This window comes from Dermacentor albipictus, chromosome 7, assembly GCF_038994185.2.
Source record: "Dermacentor albipictus isolate Rhodes 1998 colony chromosome 7, USDA_Dalb.pri_finalv2, whole genome shotgun sequence".
Taxonomy (NCBI): Eukaryota; Metazoa; Arthropoda; class Arachnida; order Ixodida; family Ixodidae; genus Dermacentor; species Dermacentor albipictus.
This window is the reverse complement of record NC_091827.1, coordinates 77,190,320-77,210,452: the sequence shown is the minus strand read 5'-3', so window position 1 is coordinate 77,210,452 and position 20,133 is coordinate 77,190,320. Positions and strand designations below refer to the sequence as shown.

Here is a 20,133-nt window from a genome sequence, read left to right as displayed (position 1 = left end):
CCCCTCAGCGCTTTGATCGGTTGGATTGAAATGAAGGGGCGTTTCTGAATCAACGCGACGTACTAATTACCGAGGCGACCTATTTAATCCCATGGTTCGTTTCAGTCGAACGACCCGCCATGGTTGCTTACTGGCTGTTGTGTCGGACTGCTGAGCACGAGGTCGCGGGATCAAAACCCGGCCACGGCGGCCGCATTTCGATGGGGGTGAACTGCGAAAATACCCGTGTTACTTAGATTTAGGTGCACGTTAAAGAACTGCAGATGGTCCAAATTTCCGGAGTCCCCGACTACGGAGTGCCTCATAATCAGATCGTGGTTTTGGCGCGTAAAACCCCATAATTTTTTATTTATTTTTTCCGTCTCAGTTGAACGAGGGTGCTTGGCTCCATCCATGCTCAGCGGAGTCCAGGGAGAAATTCGAGTTCAGGGCCGCTTGAGGATACGGGCCTATATGTAACGCATATATTCCAGCAAAATAATAAATAAATAAATAGAAATAAAGCTGTTGTAAGCAAGTGGACGCAACGAAACAAAAATAGACTCACTTATACAAAAATTTGCTTGAAACAACAGCGCGTGCACACAAATAGGAAAGAGAATAATGGAGGCGAATACGCTACATAGCGCGCGTCCAAGCTCCCTGTTCTTGTGCGGTGTATATCAGGCATTGGTTGAAGCCTCAGAGGACCCCATCATTCCTAGCTGAAAAAAACAAGCTATTCCCACCTAGGAAATATATTTTCCCGCACTGTACCATGACTCATAATCAGATCGTGTTTTTTTTATTTTTTTTTATTTACAGATACTGTCGGTCCACATCAGGACCAAGACAGGAGTGGTAACAATATATCAACATACATCAAGCAGTGAACGGAACAATAGAATACAGTGATACAGCAATGTATGCGCTATTGTTGTAAATATTCGGACAAAAACTCGGAAAACTGCTCGCGAGTCCCTGCGTTTACAATGTTTGCAGGGAGACAATTCCAGTCCCGTGCTGTCGAAAGGAAGAATGAATATTTGTAGCAATGCATGTGAAATCGATTTTCCTTAACGTGTCTGCTATGTTTATTTCGCACTATGCGGGCCTTAGATTCATTTATGTAGCGAGACTTATCAACAAGCAGAAGCTCATTGATGATTAAATAGAAAAGGCTAAGTCGTTTTTCCTTCCTCCTGACAGTAAGTAGGGGCAGGTTTGCTCTCCCGTAAAGTGGTGTTACGGCGTCTTGCCGGCGGTATCGGGAATAAATAAACCGCAATGCACGTCTTTGAACTTGCTCCAGTTTTGCCACTGAATCTTTTAAATACGGATCCCACACCTCACATGCATATTCTAATATTGGGCGCACGAGCACTTTATAAGCAGTCAGTTTCTTGGCTGGAGATGCTAGCTTAAGGACACGTCGAATATAACCTAATCTCTGGTTGGCTTTCCCTACTACTTTTTTAATGTGTGGTGTCCAACTAAGGTCAGAAGTTATTAAAATAATAACTGAGGGCACGTCGAACCCCAGAGCTTATAACGTATATATCACGGCGTACTGTTGCATCTAAACAGCAAGTCCTGCATAGTGAATGCAGTAAAATTCAACTGTGAAGCACGGTAATTTTTATTGCGACATTTTTTTGTCAGGGCATTGACGTCCCCAAACAAGCGCAGGCGCGTCGCGTGCAGAGACGGCCGTACCTGTACGGCGATAGCGTGCCGGAGTACTTCAACTACGGCACCGTGGGCGCGCTGATCAGCCAGAGGCTGGTCGAGGCCGCCGGCGTCAGCGTCGCGAACTCGCGTCAAGCCGCGTGGGACGGGACCACGCGGAGCCAGTACGCCGACGCGATCGCCTGCCTCGTGGACCGGCGCAAGCGGATGGGCTTCGGCGACCCCGGCAAGGAGGCCACCGCCGAGCAGCAGACGCAGCTGCTGGCCCTGTCCATCAGCGTCCGACTCGCCTATTTGGGCCTCGCGAAGATCTTTCGCATACGGGTGCGTTTATGTCGGCCAGCAAGCTATATGTGAAGTGTTCGTGCAGAGTCCATCTATCCAAACACGCACACACGGGCACACAACGCGCACACAGCACATCACGCACAACGTGCACGCACACACACGGCACACGTGTGTGTCTGACGCAAGTCCCACCAACTGAGCGAAACGTATATATGTAGAAATGTTCCATTTACTTAGTGCCGTTGCTCACGCTCACGCTTCCCGACATTTAGGTGTGTCCTCGCTCTAGTACATCCTCGTTACTTTATCTAGATGAAATATCTTTTGAGACCCAAAACACCCCTCCCTCTTTCAACATCCTCCCTTGCAAAAAAAAAAAAAAAAATCGTCTTCCCATTTGCGGCTGACGCCGTAAAACGAAATGCTTTAGTATGGTACACTGCAAGGGCGTAGCCAGGCCCGGGGCAGAAGGCGTGAGCACACTGAGTGACACCTTCCCCTTCCTCCTCTAAATTTCAATGTATAACAGGAATACTCGCCATAAAACCACGTGCGGCAACACCCGTCTGCTTCATCCTCCACCACCGATAGTGTGTATCAAGTTTGTGCGAAATTTTAGGAAAATGATAAGTGTTAGTCTTGAGGCATTGTGCGCCTTTATTTCATCTGAAGTTTCGCCCGAAGGGCGAAGCATTGATTGCGATAGCAAACTAGTCGACAGCTATATACGAAGTATAACGTTAGTAATTTTATCGGCCGTATAACCTTGTCAACATTCGCTTACTAACTAAATTGACAAGGATAATATCACGCGCGCGCAAGCAAACGTGAACACATCTCGCTCGATCACCGCAGAAACTCGCTGTGAAAACGCTGGGTAATAAAGTGCGGCAGCAGCAGCGAGTGAATTGACCTTCGTGCTGCTGCCTCTCGCTTCAACGCGAACTAAGCACCATCACCGGATGATGATGATGATGATGACGTATGGGTTTTTTTGGCGCAAGGGCCAGGTATGGCCAAAGAGCGCCATGTCTGTGCTAATGGGTTTGCAATGTACTTATGATAACTATGAGGTTGGCGTGACGTGGCTGTAAATATCACCGGATGCGTCGCCATCGTCGGCTCATCCACACATACAGCGTACGGTGCGCGGCGAGGATGCTATCGCCCTTGGACTTCATACGCAACTTCACGGCGACGGCGACGGAAGAAATGCGCCCGGAATGTCCATATAATTGCTATCGCAATAAAACAGATTTTCCGTACATCGAAACAACTTAAGAACGGGCTTTTTTCTCTGATGTAGCAGACTGATAAGGCATGTGACCTGACGTTTCTTGGGGCTGCACGCCCGCTGCTGTTAACGCGCGCGCGAGACCGTCTACAGGGGCCCTATAACGTAAAACTATTCCAATATGTTTCTATTCCAATTTCCTGACGTCAAATTTGCGTAACCACCAACGCAAGCACCGGGCGGTCACCCCCAGGGCTGTCTGACCAGACCAATCAAACACTCTCCTCGTTCATAGGAGGTCACTTTTGTTTGCTTGAAAAACGAATAACATTGCCTACATTGAGCGGCTTGTCGTATCTATTTGGCTGACAAGAAACGAGGAGAACGCTCAAGTGGAGAGGGATTCACTGGGGCAGAGCCAGTGCACTGAAAACCGATAACCGGGTGAAGAGGGTGGTGCCGGCGTATGCGATTGGTCGGCTTTCCCTTACTTAGCTTGTGGTGGCTGGTCGAAAATCGCGGTGGCACGCAACCGAAGCTTAAGAATGACGCTAAAACTGACCCTCAGCAAAGAAGAGTTGGTAGAATGAGGTAGTAAACGTGCCGAAAGTGCTTGAAAACGTTACACGGTCACGCAAGAAGTTTTATTATTCGCAAATACGCCCATGCTCTCCGGCAGGTGCGAGTAGCCAGCGTCTCAGCGATCGGCGGCAGCCATCTTTTATTCCTTTCGGAACGGGGCAGCCTGTGCCTATTCCGAAAAAAATTCAGTTTTGTTCGGCATATTAATGCATCTTTATAGCGTACACGTCACTTTGACGCGGTGAGTTCGCGCGGTTTTGTGACGTCGCGTGACAGGCAGGTGAAGTGGGTGCAGCCCGAAAACTTTTTACCAATAGCCGAGGGCTAATGGCGAAAAGGCTTCGAATCAGAAATAACTGTTTTTCTTTTTTCTGTCAAATCATGCATAATCAGTGTGTACACATCATATAAGATGCGGAGGTATTGCGGTTTTCGTAACGTCGCGTGACAGACAGGTGAAGTGGGGGGTGGTCGAAAAAAATTTTTGACCAATCGCAAAGGGCTGATAGCAGAATTGGAATAGAAAAGTTTGGAATAGTTTTACGTTATAGCGCCCCAGGTTGTGAACAAAGTCTAAGAAATAGGAAAAAAATGACAACACTGTGCTTTCGCACGCTTGCGTTGTAGTGACTCCATTTGTGGCTCGAAGGAATGAAGCCCGCATAGCCATCGCAAGCGAAATATATATATATATATATATATATCCGAGGACACCTAAGCACTTATAAGTTAGGAAGGCTAAATCATTAATATCCAATAGAATGCCGCTGAGCAGTCCGAGTTACGGCCTCTTCGCGGGCAAGCGACTGTAGAGACGCTCGGCGCGTTTCGACTTGGCATTACCGAGGCGTAGTTAGAATACAGTCGAGTGCTTGGCGGACGAGGAATGCGCGCATAGCACAGGCTTCGGCGAGCGAAAGCGAGGGTGACGTGGCGTCGCGGCGATGTCCTCTCCCCTCCCGCTGCAGCAATCGTTCCCTATTGTGCTCCGTCGAGGCCCCAGCCAGCAAGCGCGAGCTAGCGTCACTAGCGCTCGCGACGTGGCGTCGCGGCCAGTGGGAAGTACTTCGGAGCATGCGCAGATGGTTCGCCAAGTCGCGCGCCGTCCGCAAAAGCCGTCTGCGGAGTTGTGTTGGCGCCTTTTTCTTCGCGCGCAATGCATTGTGGTGCGAGAGTTCCGCCGACTTCGACGCGCGAATGGCTCAGGAGCCATATCGGCGCCGGGCCCGTCGGGGCGCGTTGGAAGTCGCCGGTTACGTTGGCCGTTACGTCGGACTATAAACGGCCCTTTAGGTGCCGTTTCACTGCTAGAGTCGAGATAACGACAACGGGATGACGAATGCGAAATGACGATGGCGTGACAACCGAGGCATGATGACGACTCAGTGACAACAATGACATGATAACGGGATGACAGTGGAATCACTACGACAAAATGATGACGATGAAACGGCAACGACGGCATGGCGGCGACCCTGTGGAGACGACGCTATGACGACAACGATGTGACAATGACGGCAAACTGGTGTTGGAGCTCGCGTCCGCGCTCATGTCTGCCGCCATGGGCTACCTAGATCTGTACTATATCTGACGTTTGTTTGCAATAAATCCGGTACAGGCCAATCCTCCAAGACTAACCAGGAGCCAGCAGGGATGACAATGGTACGGCGGCAACAGCGTGATGACGACATTACTTTCGATCAAGTGAAAAATGGGCGAGTTGGTATGGAAGCATGGTTAAATTGAGGGCGCGAACTATTGGGACACAAGCTAAGGAACAAGAAAAGACGGGACGCGGAGCTGGTTGCAACTGAAAGTTATCCGGAAGGTTAAAGATTATATGAAATCGACACGTCCTATATCATCACGCGTCAAAAAAAAACAAGACATTACTCTTCACTGGTGTTAGCTCGCCATAAAAATTTCCAGGTGTTAGGTCGTATCTAGAAAATATATTTCAATGTCACGAAGCGCTATAGACGCATGACTGACACACCCTACCCCCTTTCTTCTTTAGCTCGTGAGCCTCTACAACTTATCTTGTTCTTCGATCTTTGTGCCTATAAAGGACTGTAGTATTATCGAACTTGGGTTCCATTTACCTTGGGAGTTGCAGTTTCTCACGTGCAATGCAAGGTGTGTGCGTGCAATCTCTTTTGTGGAATTCGAATGTTCTTTCAGCTTAGTGTTAAGACATCGGCCAGTTTGGATATGTTTTTCCACACGAGAAAGGCACGTGGGATCGCTCCCCACCTGCGGCAAGTTTTTTTTTCGTCCACTTTCATTGCCATTAATTTATCATTTCTTTAATTCAGTTAGTAAGTACACGTAATTTCCCCTATGTTTTCCTTGGCGTCTTTGTTTTTTGGTTTCTCATGACATGCTTACACATTCTATCGTTCTTAATTTAGTTGGTAAGCAAATGTTTACAAGTTTATACGGCCGATAAAACTACTATCCGCAGCTATCTACTAATTTGCTATGCCAATCGGTGCTTCGCCTTTCGGACGGAACTGCGAATTTTGTTCGAACACGAAGAACACATACGTAGTTACACAATATCATGCGCACGAGTGTGAAACGCCGTCTCGTCCGCTGTTCTGTAACCTTTCGTCTGTGTGGCGGTGCGCTTCGAAATTTCTTCCACGTGGACTTAAACCGACAAGCCCAAGTCGTCACCATGTTGCATTATGGTATAATATTTAAGGTGCTCTGACCGTCAGCAGTATTGATTCTAGGTTTCAGAAAGCTTCGACCTTCATTTAGAAAAATATTTCGTCTTTGGTCATGCGAGTGCGTCTTTGAAGGGATATTTAAGAGGAAAATTATTTGAGCTTGTGTTGGTAAATTACTCTTCCACATTACACACACACACACATAAAAAACTCTTACCACGAGAAGGCGCTTGGCAAGACCTCAGGGAGTTTGACGTCATCTGTTTGAGTATAATTCAATTATTATTGCTAAATACGAATAAATTGTACTCTAAAAGAACCAAAGGCCGAAGTTGGCAAGTTTCAAGAACTCTAATTGAAACATAACGGCTGAAATGCAGAAATTATTAAAGAAATTGCACCTGTGAGTTTCAACGCGAAATTCTTAAACGAAACTGTCCGACATTTTCTCTGCTAGTAATCAACCAATCGCCGCGAAAACAACGGAAGTAGAGTTTTTCAAGAAAAGTGTATTAATCTCAACCTATGCTGTTTCTGTTTAGTGACCTTTTAGGCAAGAACGCTGCGCCAAAAATCTTTTAACGTGCCTAGTATTGCGGTACACGCAACGGCGTTTGCGCAATACCGGGTTACTGGACTCTGGTAGCAGCATCTTGTGACGCTTCGTGTAAACACAATACCGTATAGAGACGTTTGTTTGTTCCATCAGTTATCTCTTCGAAAAAAAAATACATTTTAAGATGCAACGTGTTCATGATAATGCTGCCGCCGAAAAACACCAGCAGCGAATTATAATGCACTAGATTACTTCTGTAATAAATTATCTCCACCAGGTGGCGCCACCTACCCAGCCGCTCACGTTTACGGTTCCGCCTAAACCGGTAGTACGCAAATGCCATCGCGCATACCGGAATACCGGACACGCTAAAGCTATGGTGGCTAGAAGCCCTTCTAGCCACCATAATAAAGCTATCCAGAGGAAGCGCTCTATTGGGTGACCTGGAGCGCGACGCTCAATGGTCTCCGTCTGTCCTCGCTCACAGTCCGGCGCGTTCAAGGTGTTCACCGCCTACTGGCCCGAGGCGCAGCGGGTGTTCTTCGCGCGCTACTGCCTGCTCTGGTGCAGCGGTCGCGCCTCGGATGGCGACCCTCTCACGCCGAGAGAAAAGTGCATGATCCCGCTGCGCAACATGCAGGAGTTCGCCGACCTCTACCACTGCGACTTCAACGCCACCAGCAGCGGCGGCCCGCTGTGCAAGATCTAGGCACTTTGTTCGGGAGCACAAAACACTCGCAATGTGCTACGCAGAACGCCTATAGTGACACGACATTTTAACGCAATTGCTCATTTTTTGTGTGTGTTTTGGTGCAGCGCACTTCGATGATGGAAGGTGAAATGATAAAATCTATTGGCGACATTAAGCCAATCGAGGACCGAGAGAGCAGCACGCGCGCTCTAAGAACTGTCAGTTACATTTAGATTTACAGTTATCTGCCCCGTTGTTTCTTTTTATTAATAATAGGTACGTTTATGGATACCGCGCTTCAACATGCCGTTTTCCAAATATTTGGTGCTTTTGGCCGCCCATGACGATGTATTGGACACATCATATTGGTTGGCCTCTTGAAGCATGGTATGTGCATCGGACATTCTTAAGCATTGGCTTTCGCCTCTGCAGTATTATCCAAAGATAAACACAATACTGTCTCCCTCGCGATCGATGTTGTTGGCGGCTGTGAATCTTTGCAAATATAGAGATGTGCAAATATTGCAGACTTTCGAATAAGCAATCAAATATTTTTTATTCGATTCCGTCCCCGTATCGAATGCTGACTATTGCAAAATATGGTCATTCTTCAAATAATTTACACCGTCGACTGTACACGATCAAACAAGAAATTGCAGCTAAAATGCGATAGCTTTCATGACATTTACAGTGACAGTGGACAGCTTCGCTCAGGCAGCTGCAAACCTTTCCGGCCAAACGTGATCGCTCGCAATAAATTCGTTCAGGTATCCCAATTGATTCAAAAAGAGTTTTGGTGTTTAGTGACTCACGATCTTCGATTAAAGCCTTCTCGAGAGGACTTGTTGCTGAACCGGCTAACATACTATTGCAGAGTAGGGATATCAGTTCGCATACTTGGTTTCTGGCGCACATAGGGACAATGGAGGGAGCCCCGCGTAACCTCAACGAAGTGGCGCACAAAGAAGCACGAGGATTAGTGGGCCGTGTACTCCCTGAAGGGGCTGCATCGCCCACTCCCGAGTTCAGGAACCAACTGCTACAATGAGATCACCAAGCACTATTACTTGGGGCGCAGGGCATTCCCCCTGCCACATTCTGAATTAAATAGGCCACAGGCGGTTACATTAAGGCTTCTGCAGACACGAACGTACCCTAACTCGGTCATCATGAATAAAATTTTTTTTAGTTCCTACTCCACTGAGAAGGAAATCGCGCAGAAACGCAATTGTTACCTGTGTTTTCATGTGTCACTGCAATAACCTCGATGCAGATATGAGTAATCCCTTTTTGTCAAGTTGTTTTTACCATCAATGCCTCTTGTAAAAGTCCTCGGGAGAAAGAGAGCTTGAGAAACTCTCAGCGGAAGTCACTGGCTGTCACACAGCTTCTTTCACAGACCAGAAAACGGCTTAAAAATTCCCTGTTTTGACATTTCGGCGCCAGTGTTAGCTTTATATGTAGAAATTAAAGTTTTAAATAAGAAATTCCTCATATTTTCACATTTTCGCCAATAGCTTCGAGGTGGATGAGAGTGCAGAATGTGCGAACAAGAAAGGATAACCTTTAACTGCACATTGTGTGCACTTTTGGCTCAACTAGTAATTTATCGTCATCAATTGCTACGCTTACAAATATATTACGCCATAGGGATGAAGGTGCTACAATGTGTTTTTCCTTTTGACACGAGTCGTCTTCCAGTGTTTTATAACGACGGAAATTAATTTGGCATACAAAAGCAGGAATACGAAAGTTAAAAACATTCATCGACTATTGCGATGCTTTCTAATGCGAAATTTGAGCGCAGTTCTATACATGTTGTGATTTCGCGATACATTCAGGTAAAGAACTTGAAAGTGAACTATAGCAGAGTCAGGCTGTCCTCAAAAACTGGATCTGCGGCTCAACAATTGTAATCGAGTTCCAATGTAATCGCTGGTGCCGCATGGCTTCTAGAAAGTACTACCCCATTCGCGTGTCACAGACAATCAGATTACAAAACAATGGCAAACCATAACTATTGAAACGAGCGAGAACGAGACCAACTCAATCAAATCAAACAAGCGCGAGCGAGAGCCTGCGCAAGGGGGCGATACTACGAAATGATCGGTCCGGCTGAGACCGTTGACGAGTACGCATCTAGTGCAAGTTCGATCCAAATAGGGAGTGCTACAGTGTACTAGAATAATGACATTATTCTAGTACACTATAGGGGGTGCTATTCTGGACACGCGTGGCGGCTGCACGGCCGCCATTATCCGCTATGTTTACACTCTGATTGGCTGTGGAGAGCTCACGTGCCTTGAAATTTGTGCCGGGAAACGGAAGTTTTGCGAAATGTCGTTTTGCGTTTTCATCAAGATGACGAAACGTGACGTGGAGCTGCAAATTTTATGGACTAATACATTTTTGGGGTCCTTGGCAGATATATAGTGATGTTAGCGCTTCAAAAAGAATGTGAGCGGTAGCGTGCAGAAGCCAGTGGAATGCATCTGCAAATGCGCGAATATGTGGTGGCGATCCAAGATATGCGCCATGCCGGCTTGCTGATTGGCTGAAGGAATATCTCGTGAGCAGCGTCATAGGAAGGGCTGTTTCGTAAACGTCATTTTGACGATGCGTGAAGTTGCGCTGGGCCGCCATTGCTGAGATTTTCTGTCATAATTTTTGCTGCGACGAGTCGCGCGAATTATGGTAAGGAGCAGCCATATGCAATGGCAGCCGAGAGGAATGCGTATCGCCACATTTTCCCCGTCGTTTGGCGCCACGAAAATATTTTGTTCATAACGCGTGCTCATGGTATTTGCATCGCTCTCGGGTGGTGTTGGCATTTGTGTTTGGGGCCATCATTTTTTAAAAGAACGCGTTTATACGAAATAATATTTCTCGAACATAGCAAACTTTTGGCAATGTTGTCCACTTTTCACTGCTGCATTTGTATTGTAATCATGATTAATGCCCTTTCGCACAATCAGAAGTTATGACAACGGCCTCTTTCTAATTTATAAAAAGAAATGCACGCAAGGCGGCGCCTTGAAGTTTCCTCTCGCGGTGCGAGTAACCAGCGAAATGAACAAGAGATGGCAGCGCCGGCGCTTGCGTCGCACTAGTGGATATCTCTGGCGCGCGCAATGCTATCGGTGATATTCGGCCGCTTCTCAGCCAGCCGAGTCGGGCTGAGTCACTTGCGCTTCACGAGATAGCGATAACGTTGCCTAGAACGTGCACGCATCACCACTGGTAGGTCGCGTATGTTGTCTCAAGCAAGAAAACAAGCGCGTTGGCGCCAACCTGCGATGACTCATTCCATTTTCCGGGGACACGCATCCTAGCTGTTGAAGCAGACGACGGCTTGTGCGCAGTAGACGACGGAAACGAGAAGCGTTTTCGACGGAATAATCATACGCTTTGAGATAGCTGCTTTATTTTTATCAGCAAGGGTGGTTATGGGAGCATCGATTGAAGCGCGACTAAGTTTGGAGGGAACAAACATTGGGAAAGAAAAAATCATGTATTTAATTAAAGTGAGACACAGTTAGATTCATTAAACGAAAATAATATTCCTGCTCAATTTTATATATTCGTAACGAGTTTATTTAGCTTACTTTATTATTCGTAATAAGTTCATTTAATTTAATTATTATTAATAAATACATTTCTTTTCAGCGCCCATCGTTACAGGGTGGCGTTGACGCAGCTATCACTCACAATGCAATGCACCTCTTGAAACGTACAGAAAGGCGCGCTCTTAAAGTTCACCTGTAGAAGTACGCCCCCTCACACGTTGTCCTTTCTCGCTTGTCGTAGTTTGTCTGAATTTGGTGACGCGGGTAGCTTCATCGCTTCTCAACCTGGTCAGTCAAAACTAGTGAGTTACGACCGCCAGATTGTGTAGTTTTCGTGCGACTGCGCCGGCCGACGGGCTTGGCATCCGACGATAGGATCAGCACTCTACACCTAAAGCTTTCGTCGGCCTCCAACGAAAGTATGTTCTATGCAGCGGTGCGATTTCGACAACCGTACGGCTGGCCTTTTCCTGCATCGCTTTCCGCGATGAAAGCTCGAAACGCCCATCAAGTCGAATGGCGGGGCATTTGAATATAGAGCTTTAAAGGCAGGTCAACAAAACGAATTTCGCGCCTTCGAAAACAAAATTACGTCACTTCTGCTTTTAACTGATATGACGTCACATTATTTTTCATTCCTCGCTCCCCAACTCTGGGCCGTCCAGCAGGTCCACGACGCCGCCAGGAAACTCAACCTCCCGGTTCCGTCGTGGGAGACGCCCACTCCACGAGAGCCCAAAGCTCTCGTGGCCTGCAGGACCTGAGTAAATAATAATATTATTTGGGGTTTTACGTGCCAAAACCACTTTCTGATTATGAGGCACGCCGTAGTGGAGGACTCCGGAAATTTTGACCACCTGGGGTTCTTTAACGTGCACCTAAATCTAAGCACACGAGTGTTTTCGCATTTCGCCCCCATCGAAATGCGGCCGCCGTGACCGGGATTTGATCCCGCGACCTCGTGCTCAGCAGCCCAACACCATAGCCACTGAGCAACCACGGCGGGTAACCTGAATAAAGTTGACTTCCTTCCTTCCTTCCTTCCTACGGAAGTGTTCCCTCCACATACAGATGGCGCTGAGCCCCATGAACCGCCGATGAACCGCCATGTTTTGAACGTATGGGCTCCTTACGATGCTTCGCTCATATGCTTCGCTACCAGGTATATTTACCCTGTCTAGTGGACGGGCGGCACTGCGTGACACCAGTTTCCTGCGTTCACGTCACTGAAGGGGCCGCTCTCATCGGTATCTTCCGTTCACGGCTCGCGACTTTCATCTCCCGCTCTTTCATCTTTCGCTATGCTCGTCGGCTCGGTTTCGACGCTCGCCGCAGGAAGGGGCGCGTAGGAGTTGCGCTCTAAAAAAAATTGAGCTGCAATCTACGCCCTGAAGGTAGTTGGAAGGCTAAAGTGTGGTGTCACCTGATGTTATAGGCCAATGTGACGTACCCTTGAACTAGGTCATGCAGATTTTGAGCCCGATACGTCTGCGCATATTGATGTTGCTGCTTTCTTCATCGCTCGTCGCATTCGCGCTCCGTCCTAACTGTGCGTGGCTTCCTTTACGCAGGAACCGCTTCGTCTTCCCTTGCCTTAACACGATGCCGTACTGCATATTGACGTTGCCGTTACCGTCGTCACTCATCCTGTTAACGCTGCTTTTCGGGAGTCCTCAATATGCGTGGCGTTTCAATAGCACCTTGAGAACACAAATAAAGTCTCTTGCTAGGCGATATCCTCTTTTACGTGTGAAAGTGTGCTGTGTATTACGTCACTCCCCCCTTCGCGAGATACAATTGCCGCTGGCCCACAACTACAGCTTCTAGAACCGTAATATTTACCAGGAAACGGTTGCGGCGAACGCTATGCGGGAAGGCGAGCTTTCTGGTTCTTTTTCTTTCTCTCCCCCGAATGACCGGAGCCGACGCTGACGTGGATACGAACGCCATCTGGTGGTGCTGCAAGGAAACAAGCGCGGCACGCACCGCGCACCTCCGGCTGTAGTTGGTTTAGTTTTTTTGGTGCTGAGACAGAGAAATCCCGGGATCACAGTCGTATACAGCTGCGCTGTGAAAAAAGGAGTTGACAATAGATATAGCTCCTTTTTTCTTCTTTAAATAGCTGGATATCGATCGTGAAATAAAGCTTCGCTTTTGAAAGTAGGCGGTCTCTGTGTATAGGTCTTTCACGTGTCTGTGTTACGCTCGAATCTGCACCGCATTCAACGTGATAACTTGAAAAGCAATTTCAAAAAGCCTAATTTGGCCACTGAATGAGGTACCCTTCAAGCTCAAAACCGCCAAAAGCAAGTCATGTATCGCGAAGCCACGCAGCCATGAAACCACGTGCCATAGACGGTTCCTCTTTCAAGTTTGACCAAGACTCCAGCTGCTTCGCAACAAATTATGCCAAAACACGTAAGCAGGTCCGTACTGCTTCAGTTCATGGCACATACCTCAATGTTAGCCTAATAGTAATTCCATGATAACGCTGTTTTGATTTCGCCACATTCCCGAACGCAATCTGAAGACTTCAAAACTTCAAAAACAATTTATTGCAAGTGCGAGATGTAAATGCCATAACGTACTAAATTCTTTTATTGAACCAACACGTCTTCTCGACAAAAATACAGCGTTCTCGATAGAACAGACAGCTGTATTGGTGTCCCTCAAGTCGTCTGCTATGTGCAGCATGTATGCGTAGTGCTGAACGTGGCTAATGCCTGTTGACTTTATTAGCAGCAGTTGGTACGGTCTCACACTGGCCGTCCGAGCCCCTTCACAAAAAGTTTTCTTCCCGTCCCGTAAGAATATGACTGGCACGTGACGTTGTCGCGGCGTTTAACACTACTCATAGCTTTCAACTTAACTGCGAATTCAGGTGGCCTCGATCATTCAGCGCAACACAGACTTTAAGAGATACACGTGCACGTTATTTGTCCTTCAAACGGCGATATCTTGTTCACTGAGGGGGGTGACCTGGCTCATTTGCTCGGTCGGTTCGAAGGGGCGTCTTTTCCAACAAAATACGACACTCTCCACAGGACACAGACACGCTATATAGCGTATAAAATGGCCTGCTAGGAACAGCGCCGGTGCATGTCTTAATCCTACGCTCACCTTCTTCCTCTCTCCTGTCTCATCCTTCCGTAACAACATTGATAAAATGGCTTAGAAAATTATAGCAAACTATCACTCTCTCCCAGATTTTTGTTCTCCTTGAACAATCTTTGACGTCACTGATAACCCGTCTTTTTCACTTGTTCACGTTAACGTGAGAAGTATAAGAAAACACTGGGATCAGTTTCTTGTCTATTCCACTAACATCTTGAGCTTTGTAGATGTTTTTGTACTTGCAGAAATTAACACTCAAGAAGATATGCTGTTACAATTCCGCCTCCCCAACTTTTAAAAGCATTCTATAACCAGAACAGGTAGACGAGGTCGTGGAATAGCGGTCTTAATTAAGACTAAATGGTTAGCTACACCGATGACGTTTTCACGTTCGATTGCTGAAAGCATTGCATTCCACCTGGAAGATTCTAGCATTGCTCTCTCTTTAAATTAAAAATTAAACTATGGGGTGTTACGTGCCAAAACCACCTTCTGACTATAAGGCACGCCCTAGTGGAGGGCTCCGGAAATTTCGACCACCTGGGGTTCTTTAACGTGCACCTAAATCTAAGTACAACGGTGTTTTCGCATTTCTCCCCCATCGAAATGCGCCTGCCATGGCCGGGATTCGATACCGCGACCTCGTGCACAGCAGCCCAACACCATAAGTTGGAATTCTGATGTCTCAAATGTATGTGCTGCATTATTTCGCAAACTCTGTATTCTGCGTCATAAGCTAAACCAAGGGCTCCCAGACACTAAACTTCGTGGATTCAAATCGCTCATTAAGTCGTAAATGGAATTTGCATGCACCGTCTGGGATCCACATAACGCAATATCAATGCACTGGTAATGATTCAGCAGAAAGCATCTGATGTTTATTTATTACGAGTGCCGTAGAACTGACTCACCAACAACCGCGCGATCATAGTACACAGATATAAAAACTGCGGCGGAAAATTCTAAGGAATAAATTTATTTTTCTACTCACAAATAACCAACTCTCGATCCATGCTGCTCAATATGTCCGAAAAATAACCCAAGACAAACCAGACAACACCAAGACAAACTAGACATCACCATTCTGAAGAATGGAACGCACTACCATTAACATTCTTAAACAGCACTGACTCAATTGATCTGCTAATTTCGTAACAGAGATGTCAGTGTTTTATTTTCTTCTCAGTGCATGTATGATTTTTTTTGGTAATTTTACCACTCCTGCTTGCGCCTGCAGTATTTTGTAAAATATTTGCCTAATTATTGTTTTTTCTTGATCTTACCTCGCAGGTACGACGAAAGGTCAACCACGTACCGAATGAACCCTCCCATCGCTAGGACAGATTCTCGGCCGAACAGCACAACAGTGGAGACAGTGGTGATCGACCCGAACTTTATGATAGCGTCTGTGCCGTGGGTTTCCTGGCGCTTCTGTTATTCTGTGTTTCGGGCTCCCGACTTCCCGTACTGGTTCTTCGGGTGGTCCGCACCAATGATGGCAGAAGCCCGCTGGAGGCTCGATTCCGAATTTACGGACCCACCGAGGCTTCTTGACGGGCCACCAGTAAGCACGGCTGGTTGCCACTGTGCAAGGGGCTATTATATCCGAGCACGTCCGCGTTGCCCGCCTTCACCGGTGTCCTCCACCTGCTCTACTCTGTCGGATGACGACGACGAGTGCGGATATTAGCAGCGTGAACCATTTCCGACCTTGGCGGCTGAGACCACAAATATCCTCTCTGGCCACCTACCATGAAATCATGTTCAGCCGAGAGCAGCCTGGCGCGGAAGGCTACGCTGTGTGTTAGCTCGGGGAAATAACTGTATGCATCTAGTCGTGTTTAAATAAATATTGGTTTCACTGAACATCGCGTTGGTTTTCTTAGCACTCGAGGGGCCCATTTTCATAACTACCGAAATTGGTTTCCCTGCAGTGTCATCTCTAAGAGACACTGCACTAGCATGGTAAATTTCTTTAGGCAAGCGTGGTGGTTGGGATAACACGAATAGGAAAAGAATGAGAGATCACCACACTAGCGTTCCATGCGCTGTCTGCTTGTCAAAGGTTCGGTCGCGGTGTTCTCTTAAGAACCAATTTTTGACACGAGGCGGTAGCAACTGATCTTTGCAGAACCAACATGCACGAAGGCGTGCTATAAAATTTGACATTACTCCCAATACTACCATTACTTTAAAGCAATACCGCACTGCATAGGCCCCTTAAAACTTGTATACTGGTGGTTTTCAAAAACTTTGCTGGGCATCCACTTTTGCCGGGCCAGGGTGGCGAGTCAATATTTTTTAAAGCGAAGCTTTCTTTGCATCTTCCCTCGACTTTCCCACTGCTGCTGCTGTCGTGCCCATCGCCTCAGGGGGTGGTTCAGGGCGTGGGTATAGATGACAAGCGTGAGTAAGAGAAGAAAGGCGATGGGACAAAATCGTTTTCACCCCACCGCGTCGAATGTGCACAATCCCTTCTGGAGATCCCTGGCCGTCGTCACTTTAGTCGCATGACAACTGTAATTATCCGTGACTCCCTCCAGAAGCATTGCAGAAACTGCAGCGTTTCTTTTTCTACTAACATACGAAGCCAGAGGGGACGCAGATAGAACCAACGCTACTAGATACTTTTCAGTTGTAAAACTCCGCCTGGGAGCGGCGCGAGAAGGTGACCCTCTGCCGTCTCCTCTCGCGAGGTGGCGCTGCCGCCATGGTTGGCCCGGTTGGCTGCGGAAGCTTCCCAAAGCAGCAGCGCGCCGCCGACTCAATGCCACAATTTTTTTATAGAGCGCAGCTCTTTGGCGTCCGTTCCTGGGTTTCGCGCCGTCGTTGTCGTCGTCGTTGTCGTCGGCCTCGTAACCAGCTCCGCCCCCCTTCGCTGGAGTGGGAGACGAAGGACGCGAGCCGCGAATGGCGGAGACCAATGAGAGCGGCCCCTTCAGTGACGTGCGCGCGCGATGCTGGTGTCATGCGGACCCTCCTTACGGCTCGATGCGCACTCGTGTCTGGTCTCAGCCGATCCGCTCGTTTCGTACTATCGTCTGCTCGCGCCACAGCTCTCGCCCGCGCCTGTTTGGTTCTGTTGGGTCGGTCTCGTTCGCGCTTGTTTTGGTTGGTACTGTGTGAGATTGTTTCTTAATCTGATTGTATGCGCTATGCGAATTGTATAGTACTTTCTGGAAGCCATGCGGCACCAGCGATCACACTGGAACCTTTGACGAGTCATGTATAAACGCCGGCTCGCTTGATCCGCAGATCAGATTTTCGACCATTACCGACTCTGCTACATGTCTCTCTCAAATTCTTTGCTTCAAAATATCGCGAAATGGAAACACGTATAGACCTGCGCTCAAATTTCGCATTAGGGAGTATCGTAATCGTCGGATAATTTTTTTTGTTTGCTGCACTTCGTGGCGCTAAATATTCAAAGAATAGCCTTTTTACATTGTGCACTCTGTAAAAAGCAGCTAATAGGCGAATGAATAGGAGAGTGAGGATTTTCGTTAGTGGAATGTTTTATGTACACATGAAAAAAAGAATAGGACCAGTACAACGCCGGATTGATGAATCTAAGCATTATGCATCGATATTCACAAAAGACGCGCTTTCTTGGTTGCTACAGCTACCTTATGACTGCTTTCTAGTCGAAAGTTTGCATCCCTGAAGTAAAACTGCATCCGCATATCAATGAAGAAATTCAGTACTTCGCACGTGAACGCGAACATATGCGCTGCACAACCAAGAAGAGGGAGGCAGCACCCCTCTAGATAATCTAAAACCTTCCAAAATATCTCTCCGCAAAGGCCTGCCTCATCCAGGGAAGCCGACACACTTTTGTTAGCAGTCTTCATAGAGCCCAGTATCTTTGGCATCGGGTGCTTTAAGGAACCTTGCTTGAGACTTCTGCACTCAAGTAACTGTCACAGCCAACTGCTGGGGTTTCAAAGCTTATGTCCGTTATGCATAGATCCCATGGGGCACCCTTTGTGACTTTACGAATAACAACACAGATAATAAACAACATTGTCCCCCATGTTCATTGCTCATTGCTATGCTCATTGCAAGCACATTCTGTTGAGCTGCTTCGCTCCAGGCAACTTATCAACATCGCCTCAATGGCATTGCGAAGACTACTTTTTTTACTTGCAGGCTTCTCTCGTCTGCTTGAATGTGTCATTGATGCTGACGAGCACAGGTCCTGGCACACCGCCCACACTACCACGTAGCGCTGTTTTAACAGGTGTATACAGGTTTAGAAGGCGGAATATCTGCGTGAAGCTGGTTATAGTAGGATGGGACTCATCTCAACCGAAGGAACGCACTAGTCTTATGGATTGCTGAAAGAAACGTGAGAGGGAATTTCCTAGCAAACAGTGCAATCTGAATGTAGTCACAACAAATGTGAACAGTGTGTCTTACCTCCAGTGGATCTTGATGTAACTTGGCTGTCGAAACATAGAGCACACCTGGACGCGGCAGATCATCGACAATGTCTAAAGTCTACATCAGAGTTACTCGCAGTGACTTTGTCGTTTGTTGTGGTGCAAAAACCTTCAGGTTCTTTTGAATTGCATTCTGTTCTGTCAAGTTCAGCAGTTCCAAAAAATCTTTGATGACATGACATGATTAGTGTAGCAATTTTATATCCCTTAGGAAATGCGCACGAAGTTCAAAGGCGGTGGTCTGATAAACTATGTTGACGTAGAATGCTCGCCGACATTTAATAACACAAAAAAAACAGGAGCGAGAACAGACAAAGTGATAGGAAGAGCGCTGCGCCCTCCCTAGCTGTCACTTATTCTCGTGTTTTTTCTTGTTTCATTGCCGTTTCATTGTTCCATTGCAGGTATGTTTGCTCACAAGGCGTGCAGCATTTTCCTGGCACACAAATAAGAAACACGAGCAAAACGTGGCACGCTTCTGCACGCATCGGCGTCTTTGTCCACCCGCACAAACGTTGTTCGCACCACCCGCCTTCGGGCCGACAGTGTCGCGCGCGCCACCCCGCGGGCGCGACAGAAAGGGGCCAGGTGCCGCGGCGGAGTTTGACAACTGAAAGTAATCTAGTAACGTTGGATAGAACTGTAGAGAGAAGGAGAGCGAGGAAAAGAGGCAGCTCCCATATAAGAGAGAGGGGGGACTTGACGGGAGAAAGCAAGGAAACCCTACTACTATACGACAGCAATTGCGGGGAAACAAGATAAACGTAGGTTCAGGGTACGGTACAGTACTTTGCTGCTAGCTATTTCTGAAAAATAAACGCCATGCAAATATTTCAAGCAGGCAACGTACGCAGGGCGTGCAGATGCAGAGTCTCAATAATTAAAGAGCACCGTAGGGTCCAGGAGACACTATATAGACGGAAGCGGTCGACCGTCAAATTAACACTTATGAGCCCGCCGCCATAGCTCAGCGGCTGTTGCATTGCTACAGGTCGAGGATTTGATTCCAATCGCGGCAGCCGCATTTCGACGGGGACGAAATAGAAAACGCACGTGCAGTTCATTTTGGGACGCGTAAAGAACATCCCTGTGTCAAAATTAATCCCGAGTCCGCCATTACGGCTTTCCTCATAATCTGTGTGTGGTTTTGGCACGTACAGCCCCATGATACAATTCCAGTTTATTACTTCTGCAACAATGCGATGTGCAATGTGAGAAAATGATAACGCTCAACCCTCTCAAAGGTTATAAAGTATGGCGCAAAACAACGCCTCGAGGAAACACATCTTCCTGTGTGTTCTGTGTACTAGGCAGACA

The 20,133-nt window shown here is 47.4% G+C and overlaps 1 protein-coding gene across 1 annotated transcript in view; it reads left to right on the top strand.

Annotated features, from left to right (window-relative positions):
* The window catches only part of LOC135899073 (uncharacterized), an 86,810-nt gene extending 78,796 nt beyond the window's left edge, over positions 1-8,014 (top strand). Inside the window, exons 13-14 of the mRNA XM_065428321.1 lie at positions 1,642-1,992; positions 7,491-8,014. Of these exons, the coding sequence (XP_065284393.1) occupies positions 1,642-1,992; positions 7,491-7,712 (573 nt within the window). The 3' untranslated portion in view covers positions 7,713-8,014. The remainder of the gene's footprint in view (positions 1-1,641; positions 1,993-7,490) is intronic.
* The last annotated feature ends 12,119 nt before the right edge of the window (positions 8,015-20,133 follow it).